Below are 19,212 nucleotides of genomic sequence, written 5' to 3' on the forward strand. Positions count from 1 at the left end.
CTTTGTAGTTTGGACTCACCTATTCTTCTAACCTGGATGTCTGAATACCTTTTCTTTCCGGATATTCTCATTGGAGCTTTTGGTCATTTCTAGCAGTTTTAAAGCTTTTTATTTCAGTTTGATAATTGTCTTTTTTCTCTGATAATTTAATTTTTCTTAAAAAGAAGTGGTCATCTTTACCTTTACCCTCCCCCCCAGGTTTTAAGAACAAATCTGAGATCGAAAATTTTACTCAGAGGGAAGAAATCCATAAAACATTTGAACTATATGGAAATATAATAGAAAAATCCACAAGGGACATATTCCAAACCACAGAATTTGGATTAGCATTTGGACAGGAAAACGGTTTAGAAGGGCAGACAAAACAATTCTTAGAGGAGAGATGGAGTAAATCAACTTTGCAATCAAGAGATTCTCAGCAACTGACAATTTTCCACAACCAAATCTCTAAAGATGAAAGCCAAGAGTATAACGAATTTGGTAAAACCTTCAGTTGGGGCTCAAAGCTCATAACTCATCAAAGAGTTCCTAAAAGAGGAAGAGGACGAAATCTTTCTCAGCATTTAGCCCTTATTCAACACCAGGGAATTCACAACGGAGAGAAACGTTATGGGTGTCGTGATTGTGGCAAGACCTTCAGTCAGAAGTCAGGATTCACAAGACATCTGAGAATTCATACTGGAGAGAAGCCCTATGAATGCAACGAATGTGGAAAAAGTTTTAGTCGTAGCTCAAATCTCACAGAACATAAAAGAATTCATACTGGAGAAAAGCCTTACAAATGTAACAAATGTGATAAAGTCTTCAGGCTAAAATCAAATCTTAATTGTCATGAGAGAGTTCATACTGGGGAGCGACCTTATGAATGCAATATCTGTGGGAAAAACTTTCCTCAGTTGTCCAGTGTTATGAAGCATCAGAAAATTCATACTGGAGATGGCACTTGTAAATGCATTGAATGTGGGAGAATCTTAAGCAGCCAGCTCCGCCTTATTGAACACTGCAGAATTCATACTGGAGAGAAACCTTTTCAATGTAGTGAATGTGGGAAAGGCTTAAGTAGTAGATCAAGCCTTCTTCAGCATTACAGGATTCATTCAGGTAAAAAACCTTTTAAATGCAATGAGTGTGGAAAATCCTACCGTAAATTCTTAGGATTAATTGATCATCAAAGATATCATACTGGAGAGAAACCTTATATTTGCAAGGAATGTAAAAAAGCTTTCAGTCGCCATTCAGTCCTTATTCGACATCAGCGGTCTCACACTGGAGTGAAACCATTTAAATGTGATGAATGTGGAAATACTTTCACTCGAAGATCTGTTCTTAATGAACATCTAAGAATACATTCTGGAGTAAAGCCATATGAATGTAATGAGTGTGGGAAAACTTTTACTCGAAATTCCACTCTTAATGAACATCAGAGAATTCACACTGGAGAGAAACCTTATGAATGTAATGCATGTGGGAAAACCTTCAGATGTGGTTCATATCTTACTATACATCAGAGAATTCATACTGAGGAGAATCCATATGCATGTAATGTATGCGGGAAAAACTTTAGTCTGAGCTCCACACTTATTCGACATCAGAGAATTCATACTAGGGAGCAGCCTACTAGACTGTAAGCTCCTTGAAGCCAGTGAACCCAGTCTTAAACTTTGCATTTTCCCCTACCTCTGCACACAATAGTTGCTTAGTTAATGGTTGAATTGAATTAAATGTTATGAACATGGAAATGCCTTCAGAGTTCTGATTTTATCAGATAATAGAGAATTCATACTGGAGAGAAGCCATGTGAATATAACATATAAAGAAAAAGCCATTATTTGTCATTTCTCATTCAAGACCTGAAAATTTACACTTCAATTAGCTTATAAATGAAATAATCATTGGGAATGGACAGATTTATAGATGGGATAATCTTGAGGGTAATGGCTAAATTTTTTAAAATTCAGAATGTATAGCCTGGTGCCATTCTTAGAGACATATTTAATACATATCTATTCATTAAATAACTAAACTGATGATTGTACATTCCTTTAGTGGAATTCCCTTTTTAGTTATTATGTAAGAATCCCATCTTGGAGAATATTAGGAGTTAGGATTGGAAATTATCATGGGAATATAAACAACTCAGTAATTTGTTTTACAATACTTATAGCAGAAACATGACCCAGTCCTGATACTTAAGAAATACCAACATTTGAAGAATGGTAAGAAATACAGTAGCTAGTTGGAAGAAAGTCATTACATCACAGAAATTTAAAACTAAATGGGTTTTAGAGATCCTTTCTCCAGTTTCAGTTATGCATGTCCAAAATTGCTGACTATCTCTACCTAGCTGTCCTGCAAGCATCAAAACTGAGCTCACACTTTTGCTGCTAAATCTGTTCCTCCTCTAAACTGCCCCTTTACTCTTGAGGTATCACTATCCTCAGATCATCATTCGTTTTTTACTTTTTAGTCCTTCCTCAACCCTCCTATGTTCAATCAATTTTTATGTCCTGCTTATTCTTTTTTCCCATGTCTTTCTAATCCAATTCCTTCTTTTCATTCACATAGACACTATTTTAACTACTCAATACTCTTCTAATTGGTCTTCCTATTTTTAGTCTTTTGTCTCTCCATCTTTTAAACAGCTTCTAGAACACTCTTCTAAAGTATAACTGTGACCATTCACTTCTGCTTAAAACAGTTTAAGCAGCAACACAGGAGATTGTAATGTCCTTGAGGGCAAGGATTTTTTGTTTTTGTCTTTTTATCTTCAGACCCTAATACAGTACAGTACCTTGAAAAAAATCGGTATTTAAGAAGTATTTTAAATTAAATCTGTTGAGTATCTAAGTTGAAAGAAACTGAAACACAAATGGGAAAGCAATGGAGCTAAGGAAGCCTAGAACTTAATTTTCCTGACTTTCAGGTCAGTATTCTTAACTGCTACCTCTAATAAAATATTACTGTAATTCAACAGTCAGATGAATAGAAATTTTCCCCTGGTAAATTTAGTGGCCAGTAAAAAAAAATAAAAGGCTCTCAATTGTCTGGAGAGGATGGATATAGATTGGCACTGAGAAGTGTCAAACTGGGTCTTAAAAAATGTAGAATCAACCAGATTGGGAGTAACCTAGAAGAAGAGCTAAAGAGAAAATAAGAATAGCCATAATAAAGGCACTTACATTTGATATTTGAGTAGTTTTTGAGGATCTTTAGTAACTTAATTGTTTCCCAGAGGGTGGGATGTTTAATCATGTGCCATAGCAGTAAGGTCTTAAGCTGTAAGGATTCAAAAGATATAATTTTGTTGATCTGGGAAAACATAGATAACTTTAGGGGATTAATATTAACTTCACTGCAGTTTTGCTCTCTGTGTATATAGAACCATATTAGAGTGCCTAAAAGACTAGATAGCATCCTTGAGCCTTTTGAATTTGGGCAACATGAAGAGGGAGGTATAATCCAGAGTTTTTGCTGTTACAAAGGATCCTAGGGAAGAGCTTCTGGGGGAAACTAATAATTTAAAATTCAGGGGTGGTGTAGTGGAAAGTGATCTGGATTCAATACCTTCTCAGTAAAATTAGAGAATTGAACTGTGCCAGTAGTTCTCGGCCAAAGGTCTTGGGGTCCTTGGGTGCTACAAAATTATTGTATCAAAGTTCCTGAATCTGTATAAACAGATTATTGTTGTTTTGATCTTTAACTCCAAAGAAATATGTTAGTATGAATAATGATGTTTTTGTTGATCAGTTTTATATTATTGGTGTTTCAATTGTGCCTAACAAGAAAAATTTTTTCCTGACCTGCCTAATAAGAAAAATTTTTTCCTGACCTTTCAGAATGAAATATGACCATTACTTTTGCTGAAACCTGTCCCCTCCTAGAGTGGGTCTTTGGAGTTGACTACTGTCTGATTTCACGAGGTATCAAATTTGCTTTTTCACTGATAATATTGTTTTGGTTTTGAATGATTATATTCTCTTTTCAGCCTAATCCAATTTATATGTATTTTTTAAACAATCAAAGATTCTAAGACTACATTGTTATATTTTAGAGTAGTTTATGAATTTTAGTGATTTCAATAGTTATTTGGGCTTGGGAACTGCCCTATTAGAGATCAATTTTGGATGATTAATTTACCAAGGATAAGCTTTTTCCCTATCAGTTTATAATATGTATTTTAGTGAGAATGCTGAAAAGAAAAATCAAAACATTCAGAACCAGATGGATTTCAGTGCCCCTTCAAGGAGCCTTTGTATAGAAGGATGGTGAGCACTAGCAAGAGGGCTTTCAGTTGGCTTTCTGATTGAATTATTTGTGAGTCATTGTGTTTATGGCCGTGAACAGTTGCTGTATTTTCATTTTCAGTGGAGGCTACTGTTTTTACAACAGATTTTTGAAGTGATGTCAATGTAAGTGAAGTAGAATTATAATAAATAAGCAAATGTACGTTCTGTAGGCTGAATAAATATTATCTCACAATATGTATTACCTTTTAAAAAATGTGTGTAGATTCTATTGTGATTAATAAAACTACAAGATTATTTAAAAACATTACTGAGTTACCAGTAGCCTTTTCATCAGACATTTTCTCAACCTTTGGATGTTGATAATACAATGATTACCATAATGGGTCTCTGATAATTTTTTTGATATTAAAAAGAGGTCTTCCTACTCTGAAAGCTGGAAATCAACCCTTGTATACATTTCAGGTCTCTTCCCACTTCAAGTCCTATGATTTGGATTAAAAAATTGTACCTGTATGATTTGGGAAAGCCCTATGCCTTTTTTCAGGTGAATTTTCTAGCTCATACCACCTTTATATTGTATTTGTGAGGTTGATTTTTTTAAACCCAATGGAAGGGTTTAAATACAAGATGAACACAAGTCAATGGAAGGCTTTAAATTTATCTCTGTTAAATTTTATCTGATTAGATGCAGCCGATTGTTCTAGCTTGGTAAGATCTTTTTTAGAATCTTCTTTCATCCATCATATTAAGTACAACCTCCTAGCCTTTCTTTAAAGTGGATCAGCATGCCATCAAAGCCTTTATAGAGGCCACTGATAAATACTATCCTTGTTGCCTATAAGATAGGGATCTATCATCGTAGGACAGGCAGCCTAGCGTAATGGTTCAGGAGATATCTGGAAAGCCAAGAAAACTTCTAACACATCTGTGTTATCCTGAGCAAGTCTCTTTTCATAGCCCTAGACAGATCCCTAAGATTCTAAGTTGTGGAGAAGGTGCCAGCCTACATTAGTAGAAGCAATTTCCTCATCTGGGAGTTCCCTAAAATGATGACACCCAGTCCCTGTCCCTGGCCTACCTACCTCACAGGAGTATGAAAGGCTTAAATGACATAATGCATATGTGACAACAGAGCCAATACTGGGCCAGCAGAGCTGAAATGCTCACCCTTTTCTAAAGAGACCCCAGTTCTGACCCATGCACACAAATTGGGTTCAGGCCTGAGGAACTTGCACTCATTATATGGATCCTTTATCTTGCCACCTCAGAGCCTTGGAAAGAATCACTTAAAGCTTAGGCATGGTTTCCCTTAAGGGAAAACCTGTTTAAGATCTCCCTTAAAGGTAAAATAGGAAGATATACTCAGTCTACAGTGTAGATTAGGTTTAAGACATGTTTATTTCTGACACATAAGAAATTGTTAAAAGAATCATAAGAATGCATTGACAAAAGACTTTAAAAAGTAATCATTTATAAATACTGTTTTGCTCTTCTAAGAGAGGTTAGTACTTAAAGCATTAAAACATGAAGTATTTAGTGAGATTGTTAAGACATTTCAACTTGACATCTTAGCTCTGTACTTTCTGAACTTTTCTGTCAAAATTGACATTGTCTGGTGAATTTAGATCAGTGACTGTGCTGGTCCTCCTGCTTGTGGTCATCTTCTCTTTCTAGAAGCACTTTAGGAGGCACCTCCTTTGGTTCAATCACACTGATAGACTTAGGAGCTTCTGATATTTCAAATTTACAACCAAGGATAGAAACATCCATCTCAGGATTACTGTTTAGGTACCTATACTCAGGGAAAGAAACAGAAAAGATATCCTAACTTAGGGTCACCTGGATGAATATCTGTTCCAGCAGCCACATGTATACAGTTGAAAATTTTGCCAAGGAGAAAGGCTGGCCCACCCAGTCTTTCTAGGAAATCCAAGAGAGGGATTTTCCTAGCTACAAGTTTCAGGCTAATTGTCTCTCCTTTTACATAAGTCTCCTATAGCTGGAGCCATTATGGAGGATACCAGAGGACCAAATTAAAGTACCAAATCCTTCAGTACTGAGTTTGAACATAGCACAAGTGGCCCAAGAGTCCTGCAATTGGGGAATCAGGAAAAGTTATCTATTTTCTTCCACTATATACAAAAAACATGTTGTATAATTTAAAGCACTGTTTAAATATCTGTTAGTATTCAACACTTTTTTGGGAGGTAGGGGTGGGGAGAATAGATATAAGAGAGAAATCCATAATATAAACTAATTTAACTCAAGGATTGTCTTTTGCCTCTTTTTGTATCCCTAGTACATAGCACAGTGCCTGAAACATAATAGCTCTTAATAAATGTTTATTGATTGATTGTTAAATGGTTCTGAGTCAAGTTGTCGTCCTAATATTCTTTTATGTCTAATCCTATAATATTTTGTATAGGTGGATAAAATAATTGCTTTTTAAGAATTGAGATGAAGTTCATCTTCTTTAGGATCACTGAGGGCATCGTTGGAACAGCTCTAGTAGCAGGTGGAATGATGGAGATGTACTACTTCCAGTTTTCACATGGTTTTTATTTCTTCCACTTGATTTTACATTTTAAAAACTTTTTATTCAATGAAGTTTAAAAATTTTACATATTTGGGCAGATAGGTGGATCAGTGGGTAGAGCTCCAGCCCTGAAATCAGGAAGACCTGAGTTCAAATCTGGACTCAGATTCTTAAATACTTCCTAGCTGTGTGACTCTGGGTAAGTCATTTAACAATCCCCAAAAATTTGCATATTATGGTATCATGTCCAAAACATTGTTAAATTTTTAGAATTCATGTCCAGGAGATTGTGGACAAGAGTTTTGGCCTTGATAACACTTAGGTTTCAGGACAATTTACTTGATGAAGCCTCAAAGATATTTTGAAATCCTTCTTTGACTCATAGAGTCCATTGGTTAAATGAGAGAGAGTTTCTAGTATATAGGGTTGGGGTTTTTGTCCTTTATTCTTGAAGAGGACCAAAATGACCTTACCATGTTAGAGTCAAGTTACAATGTGTCCGACTCAGACTGATCAGACCAATATGAGCGCAGAATGCTCTGCCAGAGGTCAGACACAAATAGTCTGTATGAATGTTTGGTATAGCTTCTCTAATTTTGCACATTTCGTGCAAGAGCACAGCACTTTTTCTGATGAGAGCATGCAATGCTGGGCAGTCTTGTGCCAGTTCTGTGCCAACCCTCAACTCTAAAGTTCTTAAGAGATACTTTGAAAGTGTCCTTGTATTGCTTTCTGGACATCTTGTGAGTGTTTGCCCTGAGTTCTTCCTCATGCCTCAAAGATTATTTTACAGACAACTTATGCAAGGCAAGCCCTCACATAGTGGTTAGCAGAGGTGATACAAGAACACTCCCAAAGTCTTTCTGAAGAACTTTGGAGTCACCTAGCATGACATGCCCTCATCAAAGAAAGTTCTGTGCTCTGTAAGTGAAGCAGAATTGTAATAGCTCAAAAGAAATGTGAGATGCACAATTTAAGACATCTCTCCAAGTGTTCATCTGAACTATTTGTGTCCAACCTGCGGTAGAGCTTTCTGAGCTCATAGTAGTCTGATCAGCCACAGTTGGATATATTGTACCTTGACTCCAACATAACAGCATCATTTTGGTTCTCTTTGAGAATGAAGGCCAACAGCCAATCTTCTTATACCTCCTCAAAAATCTATTTTACTTCTGACCACTGCCTCTCTTAATCCACCCTCCCCTTTTATCATTGCTGCTTTCTTACTATTATTCTCCCCTTCTCATATTTCCCTTTTGTGGAAAGTACCCAACTGATTGTGTGTGTGTGTGTATGTGTGTGTGTGTGTGTGTTTATTCTTTCCACTTTGAAGCAGTTCTGATGAGAATGAAGTTTGAATACTGCCCAGTCCTCCAATTTTCCTATCCGTAGTAAACATTCTTCCTTGTACACCTCCTTTACGTTAGATAATTTTCCCCATTCTTACTCTCCCTTCTCCCTTCTTCCAATGCATCCCTATTACTCCTATAGATTTTTTTTGAGATTATCCTAACATAATTGCTGTCAGTTTAAACTGCTTTACTGCCTTAATAAAGAAAAAGTTCTCAGAAGTTACATGTGTTATCCTCCCATATTAGATTGTAAATAGTTTAACTTTTCCCAGTTTTTCCTCTGCCACTCAACTGTTTCTTAAATTCTTTCAGGAAATCTTGTTGAGCTTGGGTCCAAGTAGCATTTTTCTTCGAGGTTTTGCTTATAGCTATTTTTGGAAAGGTTTCTGCCATCTTCAGAGTTTGTCTTAGTCTTTTCTGCCATGATAGTGGCTTTTTATGATCAAGTTCTTTTGTTTGCTTATTTTTTTTCCCAGCCTATTTCCTGACTTTGGAATTTATGTTAAAGTTGGGCTCTGCTCACCTGGAGGTGAGGGGACACTGTCCCAAGCTTCAGGCAGAGCTAGTTCTGAGAGTTGGCACATTTTCATTGGTTTCAAGGTGGTATGACCCAGGGAGAGCCGTGGCCTCTTGTTCTGTGTCTCATCTTTACCCACAGCTGCCAGCACTATCACATCTCGTGGCCCTGAAATTGTGATCAAGACCTCCCTTCCCTGCAAGTGCTAGTGCCCCTCTTCTCCTTGAAACTGTGGTCAGAACCCCTGTTCCCTTATGATTGATCACGAGCGCTTCTCCATACCCTAGAACTGTATGTGGGCAATCTCTCCCTGACCAGTTTTTTGACCTTCTTGCCATCCCTGGGCTGCTGCTGCTGTTGAGGCTGTTGCAGTCTCCAAGGCCCACAGTGCACTTATGATGCTTCATTTGCTCCAGTTTGTCTGCCACCCCAATGTAACAGACTTCCTAAATTGTTTTAGGCTACAGATGTTTAACCCTGACCTTACCTTGGCTCAAACTCCAAAATTAAATCTGACACATTATTTTAAACTAGTTTGGAGGAGAATACTGCTGGGGTGCTGTTTCTATTCTGCTGCCTTGGCTTTTCTCATTTTCAACCACTTTGTAACCTTTGACAGTGACTTTGAACGACTCCATAGTGCACTCCACTGTTAAACCTGTTTACCTTACTGTTTCCTCTGTGCTTTCTGGACATCACTTTTAGTCCTGTCAGATTGCTCCTTCTCAGTTTTTTGTTCTGGATTATGACCAAAAGCCTTGGGCACGCCACATCTTTCCTGAGCCTCTTCTTTTCTCTCTGTTCTACTTTACTTGATCTCATCAGCTTGAATGGATTTAACTATCCTCCTGTGAGGGACAGTATGGACCAAAAAACAGACTCTTAGAGTACGAAAACAAACCAAACGGGGTTTATTATGATCTTTCAAGAAAGGACATCTCCCATCTGATAAGGTGTTTATCATCATTAAAAGGGAATGCAAAGTAAAAACTGCAAAACCAAGATCAAATATCCTGAAAACAGAAGCCCCCACATTGGCCTGGCCTTCTCTCCCATTGTTTAAGGGAGTCTGGGCTTACATTCTAATGGTGGAAATTTAACCCAGAAACAAAAGAATATATTGCCTTTTAAAGAGGTACTTAAGTGCTAATTAATAAGAGGTGGTGGGAATCTGGAGGGGATGAACACCTGCAACTTTTTAGCTATAGCTCTACTTGTTATAAAGTCTGAAGTCACAATTAAGGTATAGTTTAAGGCTATATTCCCATGATAGTGTCTTCACTCAGTTAATTCCACACAATCCTTCCACTTTTATTTACTTTTTAAAGACCTTATACCATTGTTGATACATTTCCTCAACTAGCTTGTTCTCAGTCTGCAAACTCTCTGTACCTACCTTGTCCTTTTTCTCTACTGGAGTCCATTCTTGTCTAGCTAGACTTCATTCTCCAGGTTGCTCAGTCTTTCTTCTGTGAAAATCCCAGTTGTGTCCCTGAGGTTAAATGTTTCCTATAAAACCCACTTATGCACCATCCTATGGCTGCCATTCTCCTCTTCATCAGCCCACCACAGCATCCTGCTTTGTGATATATCCTTCCCCATACAGTGTATCTCTCCTAATTCCATTACCCCTTCTGACCCCATTTCTCCCTACAGCTAATTAACACTTTTTGGGTGCTAAGTCTCTTTCAGGATTTGGTCTGTCAGCTAAGGGCATATCTCAATCTCGTGGGGTGTTTCCTTTATACTGGGAAATTGTGAGTTCTGCCAAGGAACTTACAAAAGCCTTTCCTTACTAACTATAAGCTCTCTCAAATCTATAACAAATCCAGTGCCTTTGTCCTCTGGCTAGCAATTATTTTGAGTCTAATGAGCCTATTTAGCATACCAATTGGAGTTCGGTATCCCCCATCTGGGACCATCATGTATCACCTCAACTATTTGTGTCCCCAGTAATTAGAGTATGTAAGCTTTCACAAATAAAAATGCCTATCAGCAACAACAAAATTACTCAAAGAAACAGACATATATGCATCTAGAACAGATAGATGACTAGCCCAGATATTCATTTACCTACTTATTTAGGATAAAATTACCACATTTTCCAGATTGAAAATGGTAAGATTTTACATACTTGAGTTGTATTCATGACTTGTATTGATCATTTACTCTGATCATAGAAGCTTGCTAAAAGAGGAAAAAGCAGAGACATAATTACAATAAAAAACTGATCCTTCAGGCCTCAGCCTGAGAATACATACATGACAGGATAAAGCATCCTTAATTCAGTTTAACAATTCCACCTTATAGCCAGACTCAGGAATGATCAGGCAGGTTCTTACACAACTGGGAACTGAGTCAGAAGTCTCACCTTAGTCAGTGGCCAAGGTTGTCCTCCCAACTCTTGCCCAGGTACTAACCTCTACTTAACAATTCAGGATTCCTTTGAGTAGCTTGTGGCCCATTCCTTTCAGATAGTGGATTACTGGGTTGATGATCCATCAGACAATCATAGCTAAATTAAAAACTCCAAATAATATCAGCTACAGTCCCAAGAGATTATATCTCAAATCCCAAGTCTCATTAGTTATCAAATATGAACCAATTATATCCAATAAAGTAGTTAACATTCATATAGCATTTGTTTCACTCTAAGCACTTTTGCCATCATGTGATTTTCACAACAATCATTACTATTTTTCTTTACAAATCAGAAAACTGGGCAGAGATAAAATAATTCACCATAAATTACATAGTTAATACATATCCACTACAGAAACAGAGACTGGTGGGCTTATAAAATGCTGAATGGTTTTCTGACCTCACATTGCTATTCTAAGTGGTGCCAGGAGCACCTGGATTCTTCCCAGGGCATTTACTGGATAGAACTTGCTAAAGGCTGGGGTGACTAATGCCAGGATCTCCCTTTGATGTTAGTTTCTGATGCCAGGGGTCAGGGAATGGTGACCATGGAGATTGACCCCCACTCCATCTCCATTTCCCCAAATTGGGGAGGAGGGAATGGTGACCATGGAGATTGACCCCCCACTCCATCTCCATTTCCCCAAATTGGGGGGAGCAAGGTTGTGTATGGGGTCCCTATGGTTGTTGCTATTCCCTTATTTCTACAGGTGAGGAAGAATTTCAGTTTCCCTACAATTCTTTTCTTAATCTCATCTGAGATGAGAGGAGTTAGCAAACAAAGGGACTTGGGCTATATCGATCTTGTTAGCAATTACCACAACTGCCTTAATACCTTCTGGAGTCCTTTCCCAAAGGTTCAGAAGGGGACTACAAACTAGACAGAAGTCAAGGAAGGATTAGCAAAAAGTTGCTATTTACCTAGTTTGTTTTTTCTTTTTCTTTTCTTTCAGAATGGGGTAAAATTTCTATAATTATCCCCAATATTTCAAGAATTTTTTCTTGCAATCTTAAAATGACTAATTGCCAAACTTCTTAATCATTGCTCTCCTTCTGTAGCTTGGTCAGAGATGAGCTCCACAAGAAAAAGTTAAGCTTTTTCCTTTTTTAAGATGGGAGTCAAGGATGTTAAGAAATCTTTCCCAGCATTCTAACTACAGCATAGAGGTTTTTTCTTGATAGTTGTGTTTTAAATCTTTCCAGGTAAGAAAATTTAGTTCACAGAACAAACATGACACAGGCATTCTGCACAGAAACACAGATACAGACAAAAATCACATGAAAGAGGACTGTCCCATCTTTGCCAAAAGCCATCCTGTAGCACTTCGTCTCCTCTGACATTCCAGAGAAGGTGGAAATGTGGTAAAGGTTCTTTAGGAACTTAGCAGAAAATTGCAAGAACTTCCAAATCTGGGTAAAAAATGGAGCTCAAGACAACCTAGACAAAATTTCTCCCAGTTTCTTGGGGTGTCCGAGGTATAGGATTGGGGGGGGGGGATGGCGAGCTTACCTTGACAAAGGAATCAAGCTAGGGGAAGCAGATTGTCCCCATACAGGTCATCAAATGTTGAGGTTCAAAATGAAGACTCCAAAAGTTTGAGGTCATAAACTGGTGTCATGAGGCATCTCAAAGGAATTTGTAGGCTTGAACCCTTATCCAGGTCAAGGGGCAAAGTGTATTATAATTGTAATGCCAATTAAAGAGGGTTAAGTTCCAAAAGAATTTAGCAAAGAATTAGGAGCAACGGAACAAATTTATCTAATTCTTTATGTCACTGATATCTTAATTTCATGGTCTATAGGAAGAATTGAGGAGTGGTCTCAGGAATTTGGTTATAATTAACCAGCAGATGATCTGACAGTCAGCAATATTTGTAGGATTATTTTAAACAGGAGACTTTAGAATCAGACAGATTGTTAAAACAAAAGTGCCCTAAATTCAGGGAACCTGGGCTATGTTGCACAACTTACCTCACTGTTTTCAAACTTTTCTCAGCTGGCTTATCTTCTGGACTGAATTAATCCTCTATTTTTTGCTATTCTACTTCCGTTTTTTTTTTTTTTTTTCTCCAAGTGTTTTTTATCAAATAAGAATGGGAGTTCCTGAGCCCAGTCCAAAGACTACTGGAGAACTTTCTGGAGAGTGCTTGCCCAAGGATTCAGTACAAGAGAGACCCATCATGAATATGAAATATCCTGGAAGAGCCCCCAAACTATGTGGGACAGTATTGACCACAAAAACAATCAGAGACTCTCACAGTAAGAAAAAGCAAAAAGCAATCTTAAGAGCAAGGACATCTCCCATCTGACAAGGTGTTTGTCAGTAAAATAGTGCAAAGTAAAAACTGCAAAACACAAGATTAAATGCCCTGAACACAGAAGCCTCCATATCCCCCCTGGGCCTTTTCTCTGGCTCAACTCTTATGTGTCCTTGATTTTTCAGAAGGAAGGCCACAACTGTGAAGACTTGACCACAAATTCATTTTATCTATCTTCAAATGGGCCTTTATTGCACCATTTCTCTGATTGCCCCTTACTATCTGACCAATTCTGATTTTTAAGGAGTTATTCAGTATTTTTTTGTGCCCTTTACCATGTTAATTCTCTACTTAATATTCTTGCATTATTCTCATTTCCTTTCTCAGTTTTCTTTTACTACGTAGTTGTGGTTCCGTTGTCTCTTCAAATTCCAGAGGGTCTTCTGTCTCATAAAGTGTTGGGTCATTTTCCTTTGTTTTATAGTATTTCTTCATAGTTGCCTGAAGTTGTTTACTAGATTTGGAGGCCACATTTGTTTCTGTTCTTAATGTTTTTTCTCTGCTTATTTTCATGGTCTCTAATTTTCTTCTTTCTAAGATGTTTGGTAATTTTGGCAGTTTTTTTTTCTCCCTTTACTTTTTCCTACTGCTTATTTTTTTACTCCTCCCCTCTGATGGTGGTTTCCCTGGGAATTGGATCAGAAGCATTTCAGTCTCCTAGGTTGGGCAATTTATTAGCTCATTTCTTTTCCCCAGATAATTTTTTGGGAACCATATGGATGCTAGGCTCTTTCAAGCTTAGTAGAGTACTGCACAGTCCCCTATGCCCTCCTGGGTGCCCCCATCCCCCACTGCCTAGTAAGGTCCTGCAGAACACCGCCACACTGTTGCCATTGCAGTTGGGGTAATTTGTACTGTTGAGAGTTTGGGTTTCGAGTTTGGACTCTGTTTCAAGCCCAGGAACATGCTCTAGTTCTTTTCTCTTGCTTTTCAGCTCTCCTATAGAGAATTTTACAATATAGAATACTGTTAGGGCCCTGACTACTAAGACCCCTAGGCCACTTCAATATTCTAGAACTAAATTGTCCATGGAAGTGGAAGAAGGGAAGGAGGAGTAGGATCTGGGGTTGGATTTTTCTTGCAAACCTATGAGTCACATGTGCCAATACAGTTTCACTGCTGGTATCATGATGGGCAGTGGGAGAGAGAGTGCTACTTGGGCTCAGGTTGATGTCCATTCATGGTTTTGGGGTTTTAAAAAACTTTTTGGATTGATGTGTCCTAAACCTTGAGGATATCTGAAGTTGCTTTATCTTTGGTGCATAATTTCTATTTTGAAGAGGTTTGAGAGGTCGTGAGGAGCAGAAAAAATGTTTGGGTCAGCATCTTGTTGGTCACATGACCCAGAAATTACATATAAAGTGGGCATTATATATGTATGTATACATACACACAGACATATTTATATATATTAGCAACGCTGAGAGTTGCTGAGGTTTTAAATACTTTGACGCATGCGCTCCCACTCGTCTGTGCCCTATTTTAATCAGTCAGAAGACTTCGGGTAGATCTTTAGCAGAGGGCATTTTACTGAGGTAGTACAGTGCAGATTGTTGGTACGAAGCATTCCCTCCTGGAAGTCCGGGGCACGAGTATCCAGAGGTACATGGCAGAGGGGGTTCTCACGGGTTCCCAGGATAAGCACATAACTTCCAGGGAAAAGCCATGTGCCAAAGGAAGAAGACACAAATCATGTTTCTTGGTCCCCATGGTTGACAAAGGTCATGGAGGAGAATGGCGGCTCTCTCACTCACAGAGCCATCTTTGCACCTGTGCCCAGCAGATGGGGGGGGGCATTAAGGGTTTTGGTGCCGTTTAACAGAATTGTTTATTTAGAAGGCTCTCTAAGCTATATGGAACTGACAGGAAAGTTACAGGATAGCTGGGCGTTCTCTGATGTCAGAGGCAAGTGTTCTCTATTCAGCTTTTCAGGAAGCTGGATCCCTCAGCGTCAGGGGCCACAAATGGGATTCTCCCCTCCCCCCCCCCCCAAGGGCCGGTCCCGCTATCCTGGGAGTCCTCTCGGGTCCATCCCCAGCTGCCCAGTGTAGAGCCGGGCTCCCTGCAGCTGGTCTCTCAGGACTCTGTGTCTCTGGGCCCACCCCTGGGTCCGGCGGAGAAGGGAGACGGGACCCCTTCCTCCGACCTCCGTCCCGGACGGCGTTCTCCGCCCGGAGCTCTCCCCTCTACTGCGCTGGCCGGAAGCCCCGCGGCCGCCTCAGCCCAGCTCTGAGCCCCGACTTCTCTGGGGTAGACATCTAAAATCCCCGGGCACGTAACACTGAGGGGAGGGTGCGACATCTTCCCCCGCCCAGCTCTTTTTCCAGGTGACAGGTTATCCGACTGGAATGGGTGGGAAGGAAAACACTGCATTAAGTTAGAGAAGGGATCTAGTAGATGCCAGAGACAAAGGTGAAGGACACGTGGAATGAATCTTAGCGCTCTCTAGCCCTAGAACGAAAAAGTTCTTTCCCCTTCTCCTGAATTTCGCCCCCCGGAATTTGGGGAGCTGGAATAGGGTGGTGGGAGCTGTTCGGCTGCCTCAGCCTTCCAGACCGACCATAGAGCCGCCGCGTCCTCCAGGCTCATAGACCATTCCGGAAGTGGGGAGGGGAAAGTCGGCCGCGGGGGCGGAGACACTTCCGGTCCGTTGCCAACGCCAGCCTCCGGGCAGGTGAGAGGGTACTAACTCTGTGGCGATGTCGGATTTGCTGTCTGCTGTGTCCTCCACCTGTTGTTTTTTTTTTTTTTTTTTTGGCTCCGGGGGTGGTGGTTGGAGAGAAGAAGAAGGGAAGGGGGATGTCCTCCCTGGTTCTTCCTCCTGCCTCTTTGCAACCATCCCGGCCTCCCTGGGCCTCCGTTTCTTCGTCTGCGCCTTGAGGAAGGCGGTGGGAGGTGGCTCCGCTTTCAGGTCAGAGCCCCGAGCGGGGCTGAGGGGGCGTGCTGCACCGAGGCCCTGGGGAGGAGTCGGGGGAGGCTTCCCTGCTAGAGCTGAAGGGGCTCCATTCTGCCTGGAGCTCAGGATGGGGTAGGGAGAGGGGGTCCGGCCCCGGGGAAGCAGAACTGCGGCCTGACCCAGGCTTCTCCCGACCCCGCCCTCTGAGATCCCGGGCACCAGGCGTTTGTACCCTTGCTCAGGGTTAGGGACCGAGGGGCTGCAAATTTGCTTTCTGGAAACTAGGGACTCACTGGTCATACTTCGTGACTGTTATAAACGGAAACCAGTTCTGCGGATTTCTCTAGAACATAACTTATCCTTCCGGAGGCTGTCTGACTGTCTCCCCACGCTGTTTCCTGATGCCCTCCGTAGCACGACTGTTAATGTCCGGTACTGAGAACATACCAGGCTGTAAAAAGAGTCCGTACAAGTCCATCCTCGAGGGAATGAATGGCGCTGCTACTACTACAAGCACTACTGGTACCAAACATTAATGTAGTGCTCACTACGGTCCGGGCACTGCAGTTGTCATTCACTCGAACCTCACAACCACCTTGTGTTATTATGATCCCTATTTCACAGATGGATCATTGACCTGCCCCAATCAAAAGCTGTAAGGATCAGGAAAGGACGTTTTTTATTTTTATTTTTTAGATGCCTTTTAAAAAAAGCTTTTTATTTTCATAATTCAATGCATAGTTTTCAACATTCACCTTGCAAAACATTGTGCTCCAGATCTTCTCTCCCTCCCCTCCACTCTCCCCTAGACGGTAAGTAAAATAGTACAGGTTAAACACGTGCAGTTCTTGTATACATATTTTCCACAAATCTGCTGCACAAGAACATTCAGATCAAAAAGAAAAAAAATGAGAAAGAAGACAAAAAGCAAGCAAATAACCAAAAAAAGGTGAAAATATTATAAGGTGATCTACATTCAGTCCCTGTGATCCTCTTTCTGGATGCATACGACGCCCTCCATTACAAGTCTATTGGAATTGGCCTGAATCACGTTGAAAAGTCCCATCACAGTTGACCATCACATGATCTTGTTGCTGTGCACAGTGTTGTCTTGGTTCTACTCACTTCCCTTAGCATCAGTTCATGTAAGTCTCTCCAGGTTGGATAAGGAAGATTCAAGGAGGAAGTGGTTTCAAAAGTAGGCCTTGAAGGAGTGTGAAAAATGGAGGAAAGGGAAAAATGCACTCTAATCATGGGAGACAGCCAGCCTACGCAAAGGAGTATCACTGGAATAGTACCCTGGTTTTAACCAAACCAAGTGAAGACTTGAACATAAAATGGATCTGCAGATTATGGAGTGCCTGGCTGTCTTGTTATTGTTCTGAAGGCAATTGAAGTCTAAAGTCATTAAAGATTTTTGACCAGGATTATGATATTTTCATACCTTTGTCAAATTTCTTAACTTTACAAGTTTGTGGAAGTTGGATTAAGAAAGGGAAGCCTGGAAGCAGGAAAACTAAGGTAGAGTCTTCTGGGATAGTCCAGGTGAAAAGTGGTGAGGACCTGAGTTACAGTAGTCACTAAGTGAGTGATATGAGATCCTAGGTTGGTAACTTTAGAGCTAGGAGAGACTTGAGATTATTGCGACTATCCTTCTTATTTACTAGATGAGAGAACTAAAGCCCAGAGGTTTTTTATTCTTTTTTTTTTTTTTTAATTTTTTATTATATATTTTTTAAATAATATTATCCCTTGTATTCATTTTTCCAAATTATCCCCCCCTTCCTCCACTCCCTCCCCCCCCCATGACAGGCAGTCCCATACATTTTACATGTGCTACAATATAACCTAGATACAATACATGTGTGTAAATACCATTTTCTTGTTGCAGATTAATTATTAGCTTCCGAAGGTATAAGTAACCTGGGTAGATAGACAGTAGTGCTAACAATGTACATTCACTTCCCAGTGTTCCTTCTCTGGGTGTAGTTGTTTCTGTCCATCATTGATCAGCTGGAAGTGAGTTGGATCTTCTTTATGTTGAAGATATCCACTTCCATCAGAATACATCCTCATACAGTATTGTTGTTGAAGTGTACAGCGATCTTCTGGTTCTGCTCATTTCACTCGGCATCAGTTGATTTAAGTCTCTCCAAGCCTCTCTGTATTCCTCCTGCTGGTCATTTCTTACAGAGCAATAATATTCTATAACCTTCGTATACCACAAGAGGTTTTTTATTCTTAGGGATTAAATCTGTGCTATGAAGGTTTGACTGAAAACAGTTTTTAAAAAAAAATTTTAAAAATCCTGTTCTTAATTTCCTGTACTTTTAATCAATTCTAGGACCCATCTATGGCCACAGACAGGAAGGCTCAAGATGATAGGGGCCTAGGAGGTAGTTCAGGAGATGACATCTGCTTCATCTGCCATCAGCTTCTCATCTCCTGGAACACATCTTGGACATCACCATTAGAAGATTCTGCTCCACTTCCATCATCTTCAATATGGTACTCATTCCCTATAACTTGCCAGATTCTTTAATTGTTTTACTGCATTATTGTCAGAAACCCACCATAACCCTAGATTTTCATCATAATAACTTATATTTGCGTATTTATTTATAAATTATTTTTCCACAGTATCCCTAATGCAATAGATATTACAAATATTATCCTATTTTGCTGATGGGGAAACTGAGAGTCACAGAGGTTAGGTGATAGCCAACAATCAGTACAATCTTCTGTCTTTCAATATTGAAACCCTTCAATCTCTGGTCTTTACTAAGTGACTGTACTGTATCCAGTCATAAAACCAAAATTAAACATAGTAGGTAAACTCATAAGGTGAGATAGTTAGGTACCTAATATCATAAGAACAAAATGGAGCTATTGAATAAAGGATAGCAGAAAAAGGCCAGGAGTCAG

At 39.8% G+C, this 19,212-nt stretch overlaps 1 protein-coding gene across 13 annotated transcripts in view; it reads left to right on the forward strand.

The window, feature by feature from the left end:
• LOC141540279 (uncharacterized) overlaps window positions 1–19,212 on the forward strand; it is a 56,692-nt gene that overhangs the window by 14,868 nt on the left and 22,612 nt on the right. For 6 of the 13 annotated variants that reach the window (XM_074264179.1, XM_074264098.1, XM_074264189.1 and 3 more), the window contains 2 exons: window positions 199–3,920; window positions 18,632–18,795. Coding sequence is in view for 11 of the 13 variants with exons in the window: in XM_074264098.1 (XP_074120199.1) it covers window positions 18,793–18,795 (3 nt within the window). In the remaining 2 variants the exon portion in view is untranslated. The other 7 variants (XM_074264133.1, XM_074264210.1, XM_074264142.1 and 4 more) reach the window with 6 other exon arrangements.

The sequence above is a fragment of the Sminthopsis crassicaudata genome, chromosome 1 (assembly GCF_048593235.1).
Source record: "Sminthopsis crassicaudata isolate SCR6 chromosome 1, ASM4859323v1, whole genome shotgun sequence".
In the NCBI taxonomy this organism is placed as follows: domain Eukaryota; kingdom Metazoa; phylum Chordata; class Mammalia; order Dasyuromorphia; family Dasyuridae; genus Sminthopsis; species Sminthopsis crassicaudata.